Source organism: Scyliorhinus torazame, chromosome 8, assembly GCF_047496885.1.
Source record: "Scyliorhinus torazame isolate Kashiwa2021f chromosome 8, sScyTor2.1, whole genome shotgun sequence".
Taxonomy (NCBI): Eukaryota; Metazoa; Chordata; class Chondrichthyes; order Carcharhiniformes; family Scyliorhinidae; genus Scyliorhinus; species Scyliorhinus torazame.
The window spans coordinates 262887749-262910128 of record NC_092714.1 but is presented as its reverse complement, the minus strand read 5'-3'; the positions used below and the strand labels follow the sequence as shown (position 1 = coordinate 262910128).

Below are 22380 nucleotides of genomic sequence, written 5' to 3'. Positions count from 1 at the left end.
GGCAGAAATAGTTTCTCCCAAGCTGCCCTATCAGCTCCCCTTAATACCTCAAATACTTTGATCAAATCTTCCAGGCAATACAACTCTAGTGTTTTTCATCTTTCCTCTTAGCTTAACACTAGAGTTCAGGTTTCATTTTGGTAAATCTACACAGCACTCCCTCCCTCTCTTTCCTAAGGCGCATTACCCAGAATTACTCACAGAACTCCAGGTGTGGTAAAATCTGGACTTATGACTGAAACATGATTTCTGCTGAAATACTTGCTTCAATTAGATTATGCACCTGACTCTTCTTTAGGCACCATGTATTTATTTCACTTTTAAATATAAAATAAGACATGTATGCCGATTTCAAAAAGGTCCAAGGACCCATTTAACTACTACACCTTGCAAATTGTTCTCCCCCATTCTTATGAAGGCATCTTCAATAGCCTACAATTTCCAACAATTCTCTCTGGGAATGAGTTTGACTTGGCCACACATCTCCTTTGGTGAAGATGCTGAGTCAATAAAGCTCTCAATGGCAAAATGTTCTCTCAGTCACCAGGTTTCCATTACAACTTCATCTGGCTCAGGAACAGTATTGCAGAATTAACAGTGAAAGAAAGCATTCTGGTGCCAGAGGAAATATTTTTATTCCAGTTGTGTGATATCTGAAGCCCCAGCAGCATCTCTGAAGTAGAGCAGCAAAATGTCATACAGAATAACATACAATAGGTTAGCAACTCATTAAAAACACACCTTCAAATGAGACTTGTACATGGAACCAGAGTGCAGTGCAGAAAGGAAAGTGGAAAATTTAAGAAACTACCACCTTAGCACTCCTTTGGAGCCAGTTAGAAATAAGAACTTCAAGCTTTGTTGGCACCTACCTCTCTTTCTGGGCAACCTCCCTGGAAAGTTCGGACGGAGGAAACTGGACAAAGAGATCACCAGCACGGCTGATCAGGGTCTCGTATGGCAGATCCTGTGGGATCTGGGAAAGCAGATGGTGGACAGCGGCCATATCACATTCGCTCTCCAGGACCTCATGCCCCCGGTACAACACAATCTAAAAAATTAAGGAAACAAACCCGAATGAGGATGGTAGTGTTTTACGTGTAGCTGACTCTTAGTATGTCAATTTGGTGCTGAAAAACACAAATGCTTTCTGTGTCATCGGGTGAATGGAGTGAAAGGCAGAAACGTGGTCCAGAACAGACACTATAAAAACAAACACACAAAATAAACAATACATCTACCACTGCAGCAAAATAGATGGGAATACACCTACCACTGCAGCAAAATAGATGGGCATTAGCGGATGACATGCCAGGAAGAAGTCGTACAACCGAACCACATGCCGGAAATCTGAAAGCACGTGACCAAACCAAGTTATGAGCCAGCTCAGAGCGAAGATAGTACCAACGTCAGCTCTATAAAAGAGCAAGAGAGAAATACAATGTGGATAAAAGTAAGCAATATCATTTAGCGATGCTCTTCACTAACTTAACGGCTAACTGGACACTTCACGCATGTTGCATCTCACTGATATTGGTAGCATCTTATAATAGGCAGAATTGGCTGCCCAGTTTCCTACACATGTCACTGTACTGCAAAGTAAAATCATTAGATTTGAAACATTGCACAAAAGCACCAATATGTTTTACTTCCTTAAATATAGAAGTCTGTCTTAGGATGCTTACACATTACTGGAAGATTTTTGTTTTGGAAGATTGCTCGTATTTCAGAGTTGCCCATTAAAGACATTTTTTTCAAAAGAATAGAAGATATAGAATTGCCAGAAGATACCAAGGCACAAAGCGAAGAGCATCCCAAGTTCCAGACTAGTTCTCCAGCATCATCCAGAAGAAAAGACACCAGTTCACAAGGCTTTTTTTTTTCATTTTCTTGTAACAATTTTTCATTTGTTGGAGTTGATAGTCCAATAAACTAAATGTTGGATACTGGGTTTACTAGCATTGTGCTTTCCAAACAGGGGTCCCAGTTCAAATCCTCCCACAACCAAAACCCTTAATTTCTTGAACAGCCAGCTCTTTGCATGTGGGCTGCAGTCTAAAGGGGCACCCAGACCACTAGGAAGTTTTGTGCAGTTGAGTGGGCTTGGTCCATATTCCTGGTTTAGGAATTAAGAAGATATCAGCCTTTCTTTCCCCTCCCCCAAAACTGGATCTTCAAATAAGGGTCAAAGAAAAAGGTTTTAACTGAGATTACCAAACCCAGCAGGTGCATCATGTTTCTGTAATTATTGACTTGCCAACACCCTCTGTGTTCTGGAGTTCTAGGGAGCATGCTGATATTTGCAACGGTTCCCCTTAACCAGAAAAAGTTTCAAAACCACTGCCGCGAAGAATTTTTAAAATTTGCATTCTCACCTTTGCATGAAGTCATGTACTTCTGGGTTAACTCTCTCTATTATTGGCATAAGGTAATTTAAAATGTGTTTTGTGTTGTCCATAGTTGGGTCCATAAAATCCCTGCAAGTAATTATAAATAAAAGCAATATTTAACTCAGAACATGGTAAACAATGAAATAGCCAGAACATTTGAATCAATTCCTCAGTATAAAATGGCAAAAGTGTTCAGCTGAGGTCACTGTCCGTGTGTAGTTTGCACATTCTCCCCGTGTCTGCGTGGGTCTAACCCCCACAACCCAAAGATGTGCAGGGTAGATGGATTGCCCATTCTAAATTGCCCCTTAATTGGAAAAAAATAAATTGAGTATTCTAAATGTATTAAAAAAAGTGTTCAGCTGAACAGGCGCCGGAATGTGGCGACTCGGGGCTTTTCACAGTAACTTCATTTGAAGCCTACTTGTGACAATAAGCGATTTTCATTTTTCATTTTCATATTTGCCAGAATATAAAATTACTGTGCTAGATTTCAAGAAAAACACAAATGAAGGCAAGAAAATTACTTCAAATATGCATTTTGGGGAATAATAAATCGCTGTGCAATCCAAAACTCAATGGATCAAGATCATATATACATATGGCAGCACTGGAGAGCTTGGAAAGACTATAAACACATTACTGACTAAACAAAAACTCCAGGAAATTACAGGCCACTGAGCCTTTCAGTGCTACGGAAATTACTGGAAAGGATTCTTCGAGACAGGATTTACTCCCATTTAGAAGCAAGTGAATGTATTAGCGAGAGGAAGCAGGGTTTTGTGAAGGGGAGGTCGTTCTCACTAACTTGATCGAGTTTTTCAAGGAAATGATGAAGATGATTGCTGAAGGTAGGGCAGTGGATGTAGTCTACATGAACTTCAGTAAGGCTTTTGGCAAGGTCCCTCGTGGCAGACTGGTACAGAAGATGATGAAGTTGCACGGGATCAGAGGTGAGCTGGCAAGATAGACACAGAACTGGCTCAGTCATAGAAGACAGAGGGTAGCAGTGGAAGGTTGCTTTTCTGAATAGAGGATTGTGACTGGTGGTGTTTCCGCAGGGATCAGTGTCGGGACCTTTGCTGTTTAGAATATATATAAATGATTTGGAAGAGAATGTAACTAGTCTGATTACTAAGTTTACGGACGACACAAAGGTTGGTAGAATTGCAGATAGCGATGAGGACTGTCAGAAGAAACAGCAGGATATAGATCGGTTGGAGACTTGGGCGAAGGATGGCGGATAGAGTTTAATCCGGACAAATGTGAAATAATGACTTTTGGAAGGTCTAATACAGGTGGGAAATATACAGCAAGTGGCAGATCCTTAAGAGTATTGACAGGCAGAGGGATTAGGGTGTACAGGTCACTGAAAGTGGCAATGGAGGTGGAGAAGGTAGTCCAGAAGGCGTACAGCATGCTTGCCTTCCATCGGCTAGGGCATTTTATAACAATTGGCAAGTCATGCTGCAATGTAGAGAACCTTAGTTCGGCCACACTTGGAATATAGTGTTCAATTCTGGTCGTCACACTACCAGAAGGATGTCGAAGCTTTGGAGAGGGTACAGAACAGGTTTACCAGGATGTTGCCTGGTATGGAGGGCATTAGCTAGAAGGAGAGATTGGATAAATACTGTTTGTTCTCACTGGAACGACAAGAGGTTTTGGGGGCGACCTGTAGAAGTCTACAAAATTATGAGGGGCATGGACGGAGTAGATAGTCAGAAGCTTTTTCCCAGGGTGAAAGAGTCAATTACATGGGGAGATAGGTTTAAGGTGCAAGGGGAAAAGTTTAGAGAATTTTTTTTACACAGATGGTAGTGGGTGCCTGGAACTTGCTGCCGGAGCAGGTGGTGGAAGCAGGTACGATAGTGGTATTTAAGGGGCATTTTGCCAAAAAAAAAGTGAATAGGTGGGAATAAAGGGCTACGGACCCTGGAAGTGCAGAAGGGCTAGGTTAGATGGTTAGCATGGCCGGCACAGGCTTGGTGGGCCGAAGGGCGTGTTACTGTGCTGTACTTTTCGTTGTTCACCTGAATATTCTTCAACCCATCTCACCCACAGAGGCAATGTCTGAAAATATAATTACCTGTACTTTAATTATCTTTCTGCTGAGCCTGCAGGTGTATATTTGTATTTATATGTTGGTGAATATAAAGGTGTTACAACCCCAGTTGGCGTTGGGAAGGTTCCAGAAAACCCTGGCACAGAAGAACGTAACTTAATTTAAGAAAACGTGGAGAAACCCGAGACACAGGACTGTTAATTAGTTTTTAAACAAAAATTTAAAGATGAAAAGTTTGATTATATTACAGCACTCCTTTACTTCCCCTTAGCTTCAGAAATGTGCACAAATTTCAAAGGTAACACCCCACTCTGAAAACAAAGGGATGATGCCACTCAACCAATCTTCTGTGAATTTCTTCTAAAATCCCCCAGATTGTCACATGGCTGCTTCCAAATACCACTCCCTAAAAGACACGCTTTAAAACTTACACTTTGTCTTAAATGTTTTTATACAAACTCCGAGATCCAGCCACTGATTTCCACAATTATTCAAATTAATCTCTCACAAACTGTAGCAAGATGTCACAAACCTTGACCCAGTTCAGATATTTTTCTGGCTTCTGACAAGCCAACTCCTTTTCAGCTATCTGTCTTCACTGAACTGCATCCTGTTCTAGACTCAGTTTCCTCAATTCCTTCAACTTCAGACTTCCTGGAAAATTCCTTTCATTTCCAAAGCTTCCTTAACTTTTTTCCCTTAACCATTATGCCATGGTATGGCTTTTCTTCTAGCGAAGCAGAGAAAGATGTTTCTTCTCGAGCTACTTACAACCAACTATTAAATCAGTTAAAACACAATCACAAAATCTTTGCTACCCTAAAGATGCCCTCAATTACTAAACAACCACTTTTTACTTCTCCAAGCTTGTTTACTTTTTACACCGTAAGCACAACAGAAGCACAGTTTGAACGAACCAAATCCCCACACATGCAAACACCGTTGTCTAACATGAATCTAATTAGTTTTACTCTTCTTACACAGAACCACTAAAATAAACCCACTTAAATACGTACCTTGGGCGAGATTCTCCGACCCCCCGCCGGGTCGGAGAATCGCCGGGGCGCGACGTGAATCCCACCCATGCCGGACGCCGAGCTCTCTGGCACCGGAGATTCGGCGGAGGCGGGAATCGCGCCACGCCGGTCGGCGGGACCCCCCCCCCCCCCCGGCGATTCTCCGGCCCGCGATGGGCCGAAGTCCCGCTGCTTTAATGCCAGTCCCACCGGCGTGAATTAAACCACCTCCCTTACCCGCGGGACCAGGCAGCACGAGCGGGCTCAGATGTCCTTTGGGGGGGGGGGGGGTGCGCAGGGCGATCTGGCCCCAGGGGGTGCCCCCACGGTGGCCTGACCCGCGATCGGGGCCCACCGATCCGCAGGCGGGCCTGTGCCGTGGGGGCACTCTTTCCCCTCCGTGTCGGCCATAGCCACCGCGATGGCTGACGGGAGGTGACCCCCCCCACGGCGCATGCGTGGGGATGACGTCAGCAGCCGCTGATGCTCCCGTGCACGCGCAGACGTCCGCCGGCTGGAGTCCCTTCGGCCCCGGCTGGCGTGGCGCCAAAGGCCTTCCACGCCAGCCGGCGGGACGGCAACCACTCCGGCGTGGGCCTAGTCCTCAAAGGTGAGGGTTTGGCCCCTAAAGGTGTGGATTTGCGGCCCGACGCCGGAGTGGTTCACGCCACCCCATCCCGCCGCAACCCCCCGCCGGGTAGGGGAGAAACCCGCCCCTTATTTCTAACATTGAACAATGCAAATATTAATTCCTGAAAACCTGTTTCCCTGACACAGGGTAATTTCTTTATTCCCATCATTAATAGTTACATCTGTGCCATATGTGCAAGACCAAATGTATGACTCTAAATTACCAGCTAATTTCTACTATGTATCAATTTGAAATGGATGGCTGATGGAATGTGAGGGTTCCGATTACATCCATTAGAAAATTTAAACATGTTTATAAGAGTGAAAATCTGAATCTTGAAATTAATTGACCGATGGTGAAAATGATTGAACTGTGATGTAGATTTGAAAAATAATTAGCATATAATGAACAGTTTTAAAAATCTCTTATATCAGCAGGCTATGTTGGCTGGACAATTATCAACAATGTCTAGAGCACAGGCAGCACGGTGGTGCAGTGGGTTAGCCCTACTGCCTCACGGCGCCAACGTCCCAGGTTCGATCCCGGCTCTGGGTCACTGTCCGTGTGGAGTTTGCACATTCGCCCCTTGTTTCCATGGGTTTCGCCCACACAACCAAAAAGATGTGCAGGCTAGGTCGATGGCCACACTAAATTGCCCCTGAATTGGAAACAAGGAATTGGACACTCTAAATTTAAAAAAAAACAATGTCTAGAGCACTGCAGGCATGCCTGACTTGGATATCAAACGACTTCTACTCCAGAGGGATACCATGGTTCCAAATTTTCAAGAGGGACAAGTACTAAATGGGCATTGGATAACTGAACAAATACAGTTAAGAGGTAGCAGGATCTCCTCATGAACAGTGTGGTGAGCAGGACTTGTGGTTAGGATCTGGTTAGCACTGCTACCTCACAGTGCCAAGGACCCAGGTCCGATTCCAGCCTTGGGTGACTGTCTGAGTGGAGTTTGCAATGTTCTCTCCATGCTGCGTGGGTTTCCTCCGGGTGCTCCGGTTTCCTCCCACAGTCCAAAGATGTGCAGGTTAGGTGGATTGGCCATGATAAATTGCCCCTTAGTGTTCAGGGACTTGTAAGTTAGGTTAAGGGGTTATTGAGATAGGGTGGGGAAGTGGGTTTGTGTAGAGTGCTACTTCAGAGGATCGGTGCAGACTCGATGGGCCAAATGGCCGTCTTTCTGCACTGTAGGGATTCTAGGACAATTCATCAAAATATTTGATGCTAACCATGCACAGATACACATAATGCCTGACGAAACAGTATCAACCAAGTCAAAAGGTTTTCTCAGCCTTCAGTGTTTCAGGCATCCAAGTTCAATGTTTATTCATTCAGTGCTTACTCTAGGTTCTCATGTTAAAGACATTGCATGAGATCAATTTCTTTCCATGATATTCCTCTCCCCATAACCTTTCAATTGTTTCCCATTTTGCCACATGCTCATCTCACAGTTTGGTCCTGGATCTTAAAAGAAGGCAACTCTTCCAGCTTTGAACTAAGAAGAACTATTTGGACACAAATCATCCTCCTAGTATGGGCTGTCGAATCAGGATATTATAGAGAGATACTAACAGCACTTGCCGAAGAGAATGGAACTTTAGGTAGAGGTTCAAAAGTCAGTATTGATGTTAAGGCTTAAAGAGTGAATGATGATAGAGCATCAGGTAGAAAACCCATTTGGAGGAAATGGTCCTTCGCATTTTGGACTTTATTTTCTGCTTCCATTTAGGAATGCAGTTCAAATCTATATAGATCTAGAAGAAGAGTGTTGACGTTCATATTGTGAAGAATAAATCTTAATAAAGTTAGTGGTAGATAATCAAATTTTAATTCAAACAACTCAAGGCACGGGGCGAGGAAGGAAAATTCACAACAAGATAATATACACAGTGAATTACTAAAGCAACCTTAAAGTTGAGTGGAGTAATATGGAAACATGATTTATTTATTACAACCTGGCAGGGGTTTGCAAGGGTGATGTCTAGGGTTTTGGACGCTCGGATGAAGGCGAGCCCAGCTGTAGCAATATTTGGGGTGGCGGAGGATTCGGGAGTGCAGGAAGCGAAAGAGGCCGAGGTACTGGCCTTTGCTTGGGGGGGCGGGGGGGTGTACTGTTGATATAATGAGAGTTGGGCATGGAGACAAAACCCACCTTGTTCTGTTTTTTTAAAAAAATTCTGTTGTGTAAGTAGTTTCATTGTAAGCTTTGGGCTGTGTTTATTGTTATTTTTTATTACTATCTGTATTTCTGTTTTTGTTATGTAAAAATGCTCATTGGAAAAACTTTAATAAAACATTTTTTTTAAAAAATTACTAAAGCAACAGTAGGGCAGCACAAATTGCCCAATTTCCATATCTTCCAAAATAGAGGTGGAATTACCAAATTAGGTATGCATGACGACAAGATAAATGCAAAATTTGAGAAATAAAAGAATGGAGATTCCGTTCCTTGAGATGAGGGTGGAGCAAGCAATAACCATGAACATTGGCTACGCAAACCATAGAATTCTACCCCTGCATGAGTCAGAATCTTAAGATCAGGAGAAGAAAAACCTGAGAGCGCAAGAAAGGAAAAGGAAAGGAAATGCACTGAAGGGAAGGCTGGAGCTGGAAGATGAGGATGGGGTATGTATGTTCCTGGCAATCGAATTGTCTTCTCAGTTGAGTGGAGTAATATGGAAACATGATTTATTTATTACAGCATTTGTGCATTAAATACCTGAGGTGATGTGTGGAAAGTTTTTCCACGAGGGCTGTTGCCATTCTCTCACCAACAACCAGGAGGAAGGTGACCACTATGTCATGGTAACCTTGATAATAGTGAAGCTGGGGGTTTTTCTTTAGTACCTCCAGGATGCTGTCGATCAGCTCTTCTTGCAGTACTTCCCGTTCTGCATCCGGCATTCCTGAAACATCATCAACTCATGACAAGCAGTCAAAGAGAATACAAATCTAGTGTCTCATAATTCACCCCTTGCACATTGACAGATAGGTCCGTTGAACCAGAAACAATGACAAATACCACTAAAGTCAGTTACATAATGGAGCAAAATAATGTCAAAATACAAGATCATTCAGAATGCTCTTTTCTTTCTCTTTAACTTTCATAAGTAAGCTAGCCTATCCACACAGTTCCTCATCAATGGACTTAACAAACAAATGGTTGTCGAACTGAATAACTCCATGAACCTTACATTATTCTTTTAAATTACCAAAGTGCACTTTTTTGGTCCCGTATTAAAGGAAGGATATTATTTGCCTTCGGGGGCAGCAGCATGCAATGAAGATTCACTGAATTGATTCCTGGGTTGAGCGGATTGTCTTATGACGGATCGAAAACAATGGGTCTATATTCCCCGAAGTTCAGAAGAATGAGAATGAAATATAAAAGATGGAGAGAGGGCAGCACGGTGGCGCAGTGGGTTAGCACTGCGGCCTCACGGCGCTGAGGTTCCAGGTTCGATCCCGGCTCTGGGTCACTGTCCGTGTGGAGTTTGCACATTCTCCCCGTGTTTGCGTGGGTTTTACCCCCACAACCCAAAAATGTGCAAGCTAGGTGGATTGGCCACGCTAAATTGCCCCTTAATTGGAAAAAATTAATTGGGTACTCTAAAATAAAAATAAAAAGATGCAGAGGACTTAACAGCTTATATGGTAAAAGGCCATTTCCCTGGCGAGAGAGTCTCAGGATCAGGGACCAGCCATTTAGGATTGCAATGAGGATAAATTGTTGACTTAAAGGATTGTAACTCTATGGAATTTTCTATTATAGAAGGTTGTGCATGTTAAATCATTGAGTATATATTCAAGGCTGAAATCAATAGATTTCTGGACTCAAAAGGGAATCAAGGGATATGGAGATCGATGGGACAAAGTGGAGTTGCAATCGAAGATGTGTCACGATCTTAATAAATAGTGTAGCAGATTCAAGGGTATGGCCTCCCCCTACCTCTTATATCCTTGTGCCATCTACTTTTAGCCTTTGGGTGAAAAAGATCCAGCTAATGTTTGTTTATACTTATTGAAACTTTTGCCATAATGAACATTACAAAAAAGAAGCCTCTGTGCTGTCAATTGTTTGAAATCACAGTCCTGAAACACTGGCATAATCCTTTAAAATATTTATGATTCAATAGATGGCAAAATTGCCATCCCAGATGTTTTCATTGCAGACACATCAACTCTGATTCTCCGGCCGCGGAAGGAAGGAGGCCCCCCCAGGACCCCGGAGCCCACCCGCGCCGCCTTGTCCCGCCGGTAAGGTAGGTGGTTTAATTTACGCCGGCGGGACAGGCATTTTAGCGGCGGGACTTCGGCCCATCCGGGCCGGAGAATCGCGCGGGAGGGCCCGCCAACCGGCGCGGCGCGATTCCTGCCCCCGCCGAATCTCCGGTGCCAGAGACTTCGGCAACCGGCGGGGGCGGGATTCACGCCAGCCCCCGGCGATTCTCTGACCCGGCGGGGGGTCGGAGAATCTCGCCCAATGTTTCAGTCCTTTAATTTCTTAGTCTATGGTGTTTCTCATCCTCATCTGCTGGAACAGGTATATTCCATGCCCCCGGGCCTCCATAAATATTGTTCAAATGTCACAGGAAAATCACCAGAGCAGCAGTGTTTGTTTATCCTTCTCTGTTCCTCGAGGGAAATACCCGATTCCCATCCTCAACCTATCATAATAACTCAACACAATCTACGATGACAAGGATTTACAAAACGCCACTCCTGGCATACCAGGTTTGTGCTCAAATACGCTGCATCTCCAAAATCACACTTATTATAATTATAATAATCTTTGTTAGCGTCACATGTAGACTTACATTAACACTGCAATGAAGTTACTGTGTTAATCGCCTAGTCACCACACTCCGGCACCTGTTCGGGTACACGGAGGGAGAATTCAGAATATCCAATTCACCCAACAGCACATTTTGAGGGACTTGTGGGAGGAAACCGGAGCACCCGGAGGAAACTCACGCAGACAAGGGGAGAATGTGCAGGCTCCACACAGACAGAGATCAAGCAAGGAATCAAACCTAGGTCACTGGCGCTGTGAAGCAACAGTGCTAACCACTGCGATACCCAAGGGGGTTATTTTATGAGGAAAGGTCAGGCTATTGTATCCATTGGAGTTTAGGAGCAGCTAACCACTATGCTACTGTGCCACTCTTAGGGAGCCAGAGGAAATCATGACATACTTGTAAGTGGTTGTGAAAAACAAAATTAAAATAAATAATTTCTTCTACTTTATTGAGGTGTGAAGAGGATAATTTGGGCATCCTTAGATAGGAGAGAGTATTCTGCAACCATTTGAAAAACCTAGTTCCACCGTTTTACTGGAGAAGTTGAATTCTTCAATTCAGACTATGGAATTGCTATGTGTAACAGATATTACAAGGACACGGTGTGTCTCTGAGAAGCTAGTTTACAGGCAGAGAAACTGCATATGTTACAATTCAAGGTCTATTCTACAATGTGTAACAAGGTACCATTGTGAAGACCCTAGTAAGTCTGCTGATAGCAAAATGGAGATGATTTGATGGCTACACCCAGGTATCAGACGACCGGTATCACTAATTGCAAGACAACGTATGTGCCTTTGTAATGGTTGGATAGTTTAATTAAGCATGCGGGCCTTTAATGTGATTGGTTAAGTATTCTCATATACTATGCATGACGTAACCTTAATCAATAGTCATGATTGGACATGGATAACTAGTAACAAATAACTGGTATACGCTAACACGGTAGCACAGTGGGTAGCACTGTTGCTTCACAGTTCCAGGGTCCCAGGTTCGATTCCTGGCTTGGGTCACTGTCTGTGTGGAGTCTGCACGTTAGAATCATAGAATTTACAGTACAGGAGACCATTCGGCCCATCGAGACTGCACTGGCCCTTACAAAGAGCACGTCTCTACCCTATCCCCATAACCCCCACTTTCCCGTACCGGCCTCCCCGATTAGGCACCGGAACGTGGCGACTAGGGGTTTTTCACAGTAATTTCATTGAAGCCTACTTGTGACAAGTGATTATTATTATTAACCTTTTTGAACACTATGGGCAATTTAGTGTGGCCAATCCACCCAATCCGCACATGGAGCACCTGGAGGAAACCCAGGCAGACACGGGGAGAACGTGCAGACTCCGCACAGACGGTGACGCAAGCCCGGAATCGAACCTGGGACGTTCTCCCGTGTCTGCGTGGGTTTCATCCGGGTGCTCCATTTTCCTCCCACAAGTCCCGAAAGACGTGCTGTTAGGTGAATTGGATATTCTGAATTCTTCCTCTGTGTAATCGAACAGGCGCCGGAATGTGGCGACTAGGGACTTTTCACAGTAACTTCATTGCAGTGTTAATGGAAGCCTACTAGTGACAATAAAGATTATTATTATACATTTCTTGTAATCAAATATAAAAGTATAACTATCTGTACCATTCTTGAATCTGGGTTTTTGGTATCCTAATTAGAACGCTGAGAGCCTGTAAATAAAGACTAGTTTTTAACTCCGAGAATCTTCCTCTGGCCTCTCATGAGTGTACGGGTGAAGTACACCACAGTGATTTAGCTGTATAATTTTTCCCTCAACAGGTGTCAATATAACCATTAGTGCTTTCATTGCAAAAAAGGTTTACATTAGTTTAAAATTTACCAGGATCTTCAGAATTCATCAAAACAATACAAATACAATGAATTGCTCTGAAATATAACCCATATGGAGGCGACACAATTTCTTTGTACACAGGTCCATCGGCGGGATTCTCCACTCCCGCGCCGAAGTGGCTTCGCCGTTGTGAACGCCGACGAGGTTCACGACGGCGCGAAACGGCCCCGATCCCGACCGATTCAGGCCCTGACAATGGGCTAGGATCGGGACCGCATCATCTACACGCGGCAGGCCTTGTCGCCCGCGTAAAGGCGGCGCCGCATAGATGACGCAGCCGGCAACGCATAACTGCCGTCATCCGCGCATGCGCCGGGTTGGCCGGCGCCAACCCGCGCATGCGTGGTTGCCGTCCTCTCGAAGTCCGCCCCGCAAGAAGATGGCGGACGGATCTTGCAGGGCCGCGGAAGGAAGGAGGTCCTCCTTCAGAGAGCACGGCCCGACGATCGGTGGGCACCGATCGCGGGCCATGCCACATTTAAGGTACCCCCGGTGCAGGATCCCCCTCCGCCCCCCGCAGGCCGCCCCCCCCCAGCATTCATGTACCGTTCACGACGGCAGCGACCAGGTGTGGACGGCGCCGGGGGAACCCGCCGTTTTGGCCTGGCCGCTCGGCCCATCCGGGCCTGAGAATAGCGGGGGTTCCGGAGAATCGCCATTTTGGGTGTCTCCGGCGATTCTCCGGCCTGCGGAACTCGACGGGGCCGTTCCTGCCGCTTGGGAGAATCGCGGGAGGGCGTCGGACCGGCGTCCCGGGAAATTTTGGCAGCCCAGGCGATTCTCCCAACCGGCGCGGGAGTAGAGAATCTCGCCCCATGTCAGTGAGATTAATAACCAGTTGATCTGCTCAAAACATCATTCCCTTTTCCTCAAAGCACGGTCCCAATTTCCCTGGACATTTTATCAAAAACTGCTGACTATTATTGTATTAGTGGAAATAAGACTCTAGGCCAAAGACAGTTCCTAACAAGTGCATTTGAAGAGATAGGCGAGATACTAAATGAATATTTTTCGTCAGTATTCACTCAGGAAAAAGATAATGTTGTGGAGGAGAATGCTGAGCCCCAGGCTAATAGAATAGATGGCATTGAGGTACGTAGGGAAGAGGTGTTGGCAATTCTGGACAGGCTGAAAATAGATAAGTCCCCGGGACCTGATGGGATTTATCCTAGGATTCTATGGGAGGCCAGGGAAGAGATTGCTGGACCTTTGGCTTTGATTTTTATGTCATCATTGGCTACAGGAATAGTGCCAGAGGACTGGAGGACAGCAAATGTGGTCCCTTTGTTCAAAAAGGGGAGCAGAGACAACCCCGGCAACTATAGACCGGTGAGCCTCACGTCTGTAGTGGGTAAAGTCTTGGAGGGGATTATAAGGGACAAGATTTATAATCATCTAGATAGGAATAATATGATCAGGGATAGTCAGCATGGCTTTGTGAAGGGTAGGTCATGCCTCACAAACCTTATTGAGTTCTTTGAGAAGGTGACTGAACAGGTAGACGAGGGTAGAGCAGTTGATGTGGTGTATATGGATTTCAGCAAAGCGTTTGATAAGGTTCCCCACGGTAGGCTATTGCAAAAAATACGGAGGCTGGGGATTGAGGGTGATTTAGAGATGTGGATCAGAAATTGGCTAGCTGAAAGAAGACAGAGGGTGGTGGTTGATGGGAAATGTTCAGAATGGAGTACAGTCACAAGTGGAGTACCACAAGGATCTGTTCTGGGGCCGTTGCTGTTTGTCATTTTTATCAATGACCTAGAGGAAGGCGCAGAAGGGTGGGTGAGTAAATTTGCAGACGATACTAAAGTCGGTGGTGTTGTCGATAGTGTGGAAGGATGTAGCAGGTTACAGAGGGATATAGATAAGCTGCAGAGCTGGGCTGAGAGGTGGCAAATGGAGTTTAATGTAGAGAAGTGTGAGGTGATTCACTTTGGAAGGAATAACAGGAATGCGGAATATTTGGCTAATGGTAAAGTTCTTGAAAGTGTGGATGAGCAGAGGGATCTAGGTGTCCATGTACATAGATCCCTGAAAGTTGCCACCCAGGTTGATAGGGTTGTGAAGAAGGCCTATGGAGTGTTGGCCTTTATTGGTAGAGGGATTGAGTTCCGGAGTCGGGAGGTCATGTTGCAGCTGTACAGAACTCTGGTCCGGCCGCATTTGGAGTATTGCGTACAGTTCTGGTCACCGCATTATAGGAAGGACGTGGAGGCTTTGGAGCGGGTGCAGAGGAGATTTACCAGGATGTTGCCTGGTATGGAGGGAAAATCTTATGAGGAAAGGCTGATGGACTTGAGGTTGTTTTCGTTGGAGAGAAGAAGGTTAAGAGGAGACTTAATAGAGGCATACAAAATGATCAGGGGGTTGGATAGGGTGGACAGTGAGAGCCTTCTCCCGCGGATGGATATGGCTGGCACGAGGGGACATAACTTTAAACTGAGGGGTAATAGATATAGGACAGAGGTCAGAGGTAGGTTCTTTACGCAAAGAGTAGTGAGGCCGTGGAATGCCCTACCTGCTACAGTAGTGAACTCGCCAACATTGAGGGCATTTAAAAGTTTATTGGATAAACATTTGGATGATAATGGCATAGTGTAGGTTAGATGGCTTTTGTTTCGGTGCAACATCGTGGGCCGAAGGGCCTGTACTGCGCTGTATTGTTCTATGTTCTATGTTCTATTTTACATCAGCAGGTGTTTGCACTGGGCTGACTTACCAGGTGGAAAGCGTCGTAATGACCGTTGGACATCTAGTAAAACCTGTTGATAGTCTTTATTGTTCTGTCGGAGTTCTGGTCCTGTTGCAAAGATTCATATTTAATTTATATGTTGCAGCTAGGAATTCTACGGATATGGAACAGTAACTAAATTACATTGAAAAACATAATCCAAAAGCCACTGAACAAATGCATTATGTGTTTGCCAACATCTCGAGTTAAAATCACTGATATTTCTCATGTTCGCCACTCAGGTATTATATACCTTAGCTAAAAATCCAGCAATAATTAACTTAAGATGTACAAAACAACTCTTCCATTAAGGCAGTTGATAAATGCAATGTTCAGTATGAATCTGCATATTTAAAAAATCTTCATTCATCATTGTTCTAGGTAATCTGCTAAAATCAGTCAGAACCTCATTACTTTTTTTGTTCATTTATGGGATAAGGGAGTCGCTGGTTAGGCCAGCATTTATTGCCCATTCGTAGTCGCCCTTCAGAAGATGGTGGTGAGCTGCTTTCTTGATCCGCTGCTATCCCCGAGGTGTAGGTACACCCACAGTGTTATTAGGGAGGGTGTTCCAGGATTTTGATCCAGTGACAGTCAAGATATATTTCCAAGTCAGGGTGGTGAGTGGCTTGGAGGGGAACCTCCAGGTGGTGGGGTTCCCAGGTATCTGCTGCTCTTGTCCTTCTTGATGGTAGTGGTTTTGGAAGGCGCTGCCTAAGGAACCTTGGCGTGTTCCTGAAGTGCATCTTGTAGATGGTACACATGGCTGTACTGTTTGCCGGTGGTGGAAGGTTTGAATGTTTGTTGAAGGGGTAGCAATCAAGTGGGCTACTTTGTCCTGGATGGTATTGAGCTTCTTGAGTGTTGTTGGAGCTACACTCATCCAGGCAAGTGGAGAGTATTCCATTGGACAGGCTTGGGGGGGGGGGGGGGGGGGTGAGTTACTCGCAGTAGGATTCCTAGCCTTTAACCTGCTCTGGTAGCCACAGTATTAATATGGCTAGACCAGTTCAGTTTCTGATCAATGGTAAAACCCCCAGGATTATGATTGTGTGGGATTCAGCAATGGTAATGCCATTGATCATTGCTCAAGGCAGGCTAGGCACAGTGATAGTGCTCTCATCTCAGAAGGTCATGTGTCTAAGCACACAGCCTATACTGAAACCAGTGCAGTACTGAGATTGCTGCATTGTTACAAGCAATGCTTTTTGGATAAGATGTGAAACTGCCTCCAACTGCCCTTGCAGGTGGATTGCAAAGATCCCATGGCATTATTCAAAGAGTAGGGAGTTTTGTTTTTGAGTGATCTGGCCAATATTTTTCCTTCAAATTACCGCCATCAAAATCAGATCAAGTGATAATTTATCTCAATGCTATTGATGGAAATTTGCTATGTGAAAATTCATTACCACATTATAATAAAGCAAATGACTACACTTCAAAAGTAACTCATTGACACCCCAAGGATGTGAAAAGCACCATAAATCAGTGCAAGTTAATTCTTTCTTAACTCAAGCTAGAAAGTGTGGGTGTTGGTGGAGAATAGGGTCCAGCTACCTTAAATTTGCAAATAATAGTCTTTGTGAACAGCTCAAAGGAGACTGGATTTGTTTCAAAGGCTCCAGAAAGATTGAGAAGGGAGAAGAGAGATAGTTTATCGTAGTCATAAACGATACCATTTGTATGTTTCTATTGCAGTAGGATAGGAACTGCAGGAAATATGGGAATGGATTTGGGAGACAGTGAAATGTTCTAAGGATTTTGAAGAGGAAAACAAAGTTGGAGATGGTGCACGGTGGTTTGCAAAGGCAAAGTGCCTCTATAAATGTTTGATAAAAGATGCATGTTTCATTTGAAACCAATTCACAATTAATATTCTTACCCCAAGCCCGTGAGCATGGCAACTCATTGCCCTGTAGTCTTAATTAAGTCCACGTCAGTTCTGATCTTTTTAATGTTACAACAGCCCAAGGTAATAAAGTATCTCAATACTATATTATGATCAAATAAACAACACGGGTTGTACCTGGTCTGGAAGCTAGTTCACGTGTGTTTATGTTAAGCAGCTTTGGCCACACTTTGCAGCGAATTTCATCTGTCAGAAGACCACCTTCACTGATTGCCATTCTCCTCAATGCAGCCACATCCACTGGAGAGTTGTTTAAGGCCTGGAAGATTTCTGCTACCTTACGTTTCCTTTTTGATTCATTATCTGATGAGAAATACAAATTACACCATCACAACATAATTAATTTGAATATATTTTTTCTCTCCGTTCTATTATCTTTTCCAAATTCTGATTTCCTTCCTAAATTCCCCCTGTAGAGAAATAATTGCATCTCCCATCAGCATTTGAGGTTATAATTTCACCATGCTCTACAATATTGCAATTTAGCAATGCGTTCCCCTGGTCAACTGTTCCAATATTTTTGTTATACATACCCTCACCACACATCCACATCAGTTTTGGGACTTGTCCGAAAGTCCAGCCTCAATAAAATGAACAAATCTACTTCAGGATGTAGAGGACCGCCCCCGCAACTAGCATACAGTTGAACAGCAGAGAAAATACCACCAAAATGGCAGCTTTAATTAAAGACACAAAATTTGAGTTTTTTGTTATACATGGCAAGACATCCTTCCACCTGCCCCACAAACAAAGAGCACTTTGAATTTTAAAAAATACACTCCCTCGACTTTCCTTACTCTTTAGGTGAACAAAATAGATGCCCATTTAAGTGGGGTGGGGTGCTCTTTCTGAGGGCCAGAACAAAATAGATGCCCATTTAGTAGATTAAAACAAACCCTGCTAGATTGTGGCTCTTTCCTATTATGAGCTTTTTCAGGATTGGAAAAATGTCAGATAGAAAAATTCACCATGAAACAAAACAATGTCAGGTTGTTTTTCTGCTTCACTATCAGGTAAGATACCGCAGTGCAACATTTAGGATTAAACTGCTTCTGTAATGTGACTGATATTCAATTTAAGGACAACCCATTTTGACATTTCCATTTTCCCATGTGGAGGATGTTTATTGCATAGTTTCCAAAGACATTTCACCTTTGGCCCAATAAGATTACTGCACAACGTTCTCTGCGACTAACAGGCCTTTTAATGCCATTCCATGTTCTGAAAAACATACCGCAGGTTGGCACACATTATAAACTGAGCTGAGAACACTACAATAAACTACCCTTAAGTGTTAATGTAACTTTTCACTAGATTTAAACCCAAGCTAAAATCAGAGGGGGTTATTTTACAAATTTGCTTCCTTGGTCCTAATGTAGCCAGCACTTCTCTTGCAATGGCTTTGCTTTATATTATCCAACTCTGACCTCCTCCTATTCATCTACATAAGGTCCATCCGCAACATCAACACTAGATACGGATTGAATGTCTGTATCTATGCTCCTGACACATTGGTGTACCTTTCTGCCTCACCCTCAACTCCAAACATCAAGATGTGTAACAGCTTGACTGATATGAAACTGGTAAAGACCAAAGCAGTGTGTTTGGCTTCTGACAAGATTGAATATTGCCATCTCTCAACATCACCTGATCCATCATTACATTACCCTTATCCACAGCTGTCAAACTTTTGTGTTTAGCTTCTCTAAAACTTTCCTTGCCAGACCCCCAAGTTCTAAGTTCCATAAACTCTAATCTCCACTGTCTTCAGCCTATCCCACAGCAGGATCTGCTCCCATGTCCCGGACAAACACCAGTGTTCCTCCAATCCCTCATACATCAAATTCAAAACACAAAATCTCCCCAAAAGTCCAAAGTGCAGGCTAGGTGGGTGGCCATGCTAAATTGCCACAGTGTCCAAAGATGTGTAGGCTAGGTGGGAGAGTGGGCCTAGGTGGGGTAGTCGGTGCAGACTCGATGGCCGAATGGCCTACTTCTGCACTGTAGGAATTCCAGGGTTCTTTGGTTCCATGGTGTAGAATCATAGAATTTACAGTGCAGAAGGAGGCCATTCAGCCCATCGAGTCTGCACTGGCCCTCGGAAAGAGCACCCCACCCCACTTAAGCCCATGCCTCCACCCCATCCCCGTAACCCCACCCCATCTTTTTATGGACACTAAGGGTAATTTAGCATGGCCAATCACCTAACCTGCACATCTTTGGACTGAGCAAGGAAACCGGAGCACCCGGAGGAAACCCACGCAGACACTGGGAGAATGTGCAGACTCTACACAACAGACTCAAGCGGGGAATCGAACCTGGGACCCTTGAGCTGTGAAGCAACAGTGCTAACCACTGTGCTACCGTGCTGCCCACAATCCATGGGGATAGCCTCTCCCCATCTTCTCAATTTACTTCAGCACTATGTACCAGCACATACCACTACTCTTCTGACTTCTGTAGCCACCTAAATTGGCCAACTCCCGATTTAAAATGGCGAACGGCAAAGGCTGATGGGAAAGTCAGCCAACAAGACAGAAACCAGCAGCTGCAGGTTTGCTGCGTATTTACCTCTGCAAAGGCCAGACAACATCGATACCAGCGACCATCAGCATAACAAAGTAGCAGCCATCTGCATACTGATGAGCAATCCCCGGGAACAATAAGTAACATTATGGACACACAAAGCAAAGCCAGACTCCTCGGCGCCAGCAGGAGCCAACACATAGGAGGTGAACGAGCACCTCAAAACCGCCCATCGATCAGGGAACCGCTCCAGTATTGGAGAAATCGAACCAAGCGATTGGGACAAAGTCCAATCACTTGGGACCAGGTACAGGGTCCGCCCCGAATGGCGGGAAGCCCCTGGGGACTATAAGAGTTGAGCCCCAAGTTCAAATCGCTCTCTCTTCACCTCTGCATCCTGCCCGAGTCACCCAGCAACACAAACCAACATTGACCGTGACCCGTGCAGTGACTCCCGAACAACGTAAGTCTTAATTCAACGCTCGCTACGAGATAGGCACTCCTAGCTACCAATCCGTACCAACTTTGAATCCCGCAGACTCAGAACCCGAACGAAAGGCCATTTGTTCCCCTGACCTGGTGGACCAGTCCGAAGTTAAGTATAGGCCTATTAGTTGTAGAAGTAGCTTAGACGTAGAATGTGTGCATGAGTAGCGATTACTGTGTATAATAAATGTGCTTTGATTTAAATCTTACTAATCGGTGTATTGGGTTATTGATCATTACTCGGACTTGAACCTCGTGGCGGTATCACAAAGATACCTGGCGACTCGAGAGCAAAGGTAATAAAACAGAGCAATTGAACCAAGGAGAAAATCAGCAACATTATTTGCCGGGACCCGATCTAGAAGTGGAGAACCACTCCGGGAGAACCCAGAATTTGAATTAGAGATCCAATTGGGAACAGAAAACCACAAGCGTTCAAACAGTTCTGATCAATACTCATAATTCGGAAGTGTGCGTATCCATGCGTAACTAACAGGGCGATAAGGTAAAACTGATAGATTTGTTGTTGCGACAAAACTGTCGGGAGTTTGTATTTCGGAAAATAGCGAAAGCCGTACCCGTATTTACAGCACCGCCTTAATACCCCTGTCCCAAATTTGAAGAGCAGCATTCGGATAGGAAAGATGGCAATGCAGGCAATGCAACGCCTCATGAACCCAGAGGAATTTGCGGTCGCTGCGACCAGCAGCAGTAGAGTGGGACAATGTCCCATTTGGGAGGAAGAGATCAGGAAATATCTCAAAGGAAAAGGATGGCCCCTTTGGAATGAATTCTGTGACAACGAGGAATCAGGTCCAGGGAGTATAGGACATACTTGGTGGGAGGACCTGACGAGGTCCACAAAAAGAGCTTAGGGAAAGCTTGCAAGCCGATGGCAATCGTGTCCTGCTTGGTACAATTGCAAGGCACAGAGGAGGTCGTTAGGACGCTCCGGAAAGAAGTAGAGGGCATACATCGAATGAGTAAGGTCGATGGAAGCGAGGTAGAAAAGAAGAATTTAGAATTGAGAAGGAAATTGGCATCAAAAGATGGAGAGGTGGATGATGCCAAAAGGGCTCACCAGTCTTGTCTGGCGCACTTAAGCAGCTTCCAGTCTCAATATGAAAAGGCCTATCAGGACACGCAATGTGCAGTCCTGGAACGTGAAGAAACAGAAAAGCAGGTAGAAGCGTTACAGAGACAGTGCAGTGATCTAAAGGCGGCATTAAGAGCACACCATGCTGCTACCACAGAACAAAGACAAAGCACATTAGATCACGCAAAGTGGCGGAAGCAGATTGCAGAGCTGCAATCGCTGCTTTCAGTTCAGAAAGGCTTCCAGGAAACCTTTGGAGCGAAATTAGATCAGGAAGACGGCCCTGATTGGGAGGAATTAAATGAAACAGCGCAGAGATATGTTCAGGGAATATGTGCGCAGGGAAAGCCACAAAAGAGGAAAGCGCCCCAACCCCCCACAGAGCAGATAGTTCAGGCTCCAATGAACCCAGTCACCACCCACCGCACAGCCACATCGGACGATGCGGAATTTCTATACTCCACCCCCTTAACAGTGACCCAATTACGGGACGCATGCGATAAGATCACACCGTTCCACCCTACCTCAGACCCCCACCATTTCTTTGCCACGGTAAAGCATCAGGCGACCATGTACGGCCTGGATGAGCGAGAGCATGTAAAGCTCACAGTTTTAAGTTTAGACCCTTCAGTAGCAGCAGCCCTTCCCGACCCACAGAATGTAGGAGGAGGCACCCTTGCAGAAATGCATACCGTGATCCTGGATGCGATCGGGTATAACCGGGGTGACCCCGTAGATGGCCTCAACAAATGCCGGCAAAAGAAAGCCGAGCACCCCACAGCGTTTGCTGGACGCCTGTGGATCCACTTTGCAGCAGTCTTTGGCGACTTAGACCGCGCCCATTTGTCCCCAGA

The 22380-nt window shown here is 44.9% G+C and overlaps 1 protein-coding gene across 2 annotated transcripts in view; it reads right to left on the bottom strand.

The window, feature by feature from the left end:
* tbc1d20 (TBC1 domain family, member 20) overlaps positions 1-22380 on the bottom strand; it is a 69473-nt gene that overhangs the window by 23210 nt on the left and 23883 nt on the right. For both annotated transcript variants that reach the window (XM_072515236.1, XM_072515235.1), the window contains exons 2-7: positions 17536-17721; positions 15498-15578; positions 8837-9023; positions 2376-2477; positions 1274-1415; positions 873-1051 (exon numbers count right to left, since the gene is read on the bottom strand). In XM_072515236.1, the coding sequence (XP_072371337.1) occupies positions 873-1051; positions 1274-1415; positions 2376-2477; positions 8837-9023; positions 15498-15578; positions 17536-17721 (877 nt within the window). The remainder of the gene's footprint in view (positions 1-872; positions 1052-1273; positions 1416-2375; positions 2478-8836; positions 9024-15497; positions 15579-17535; positions 17722-22380) is intronic.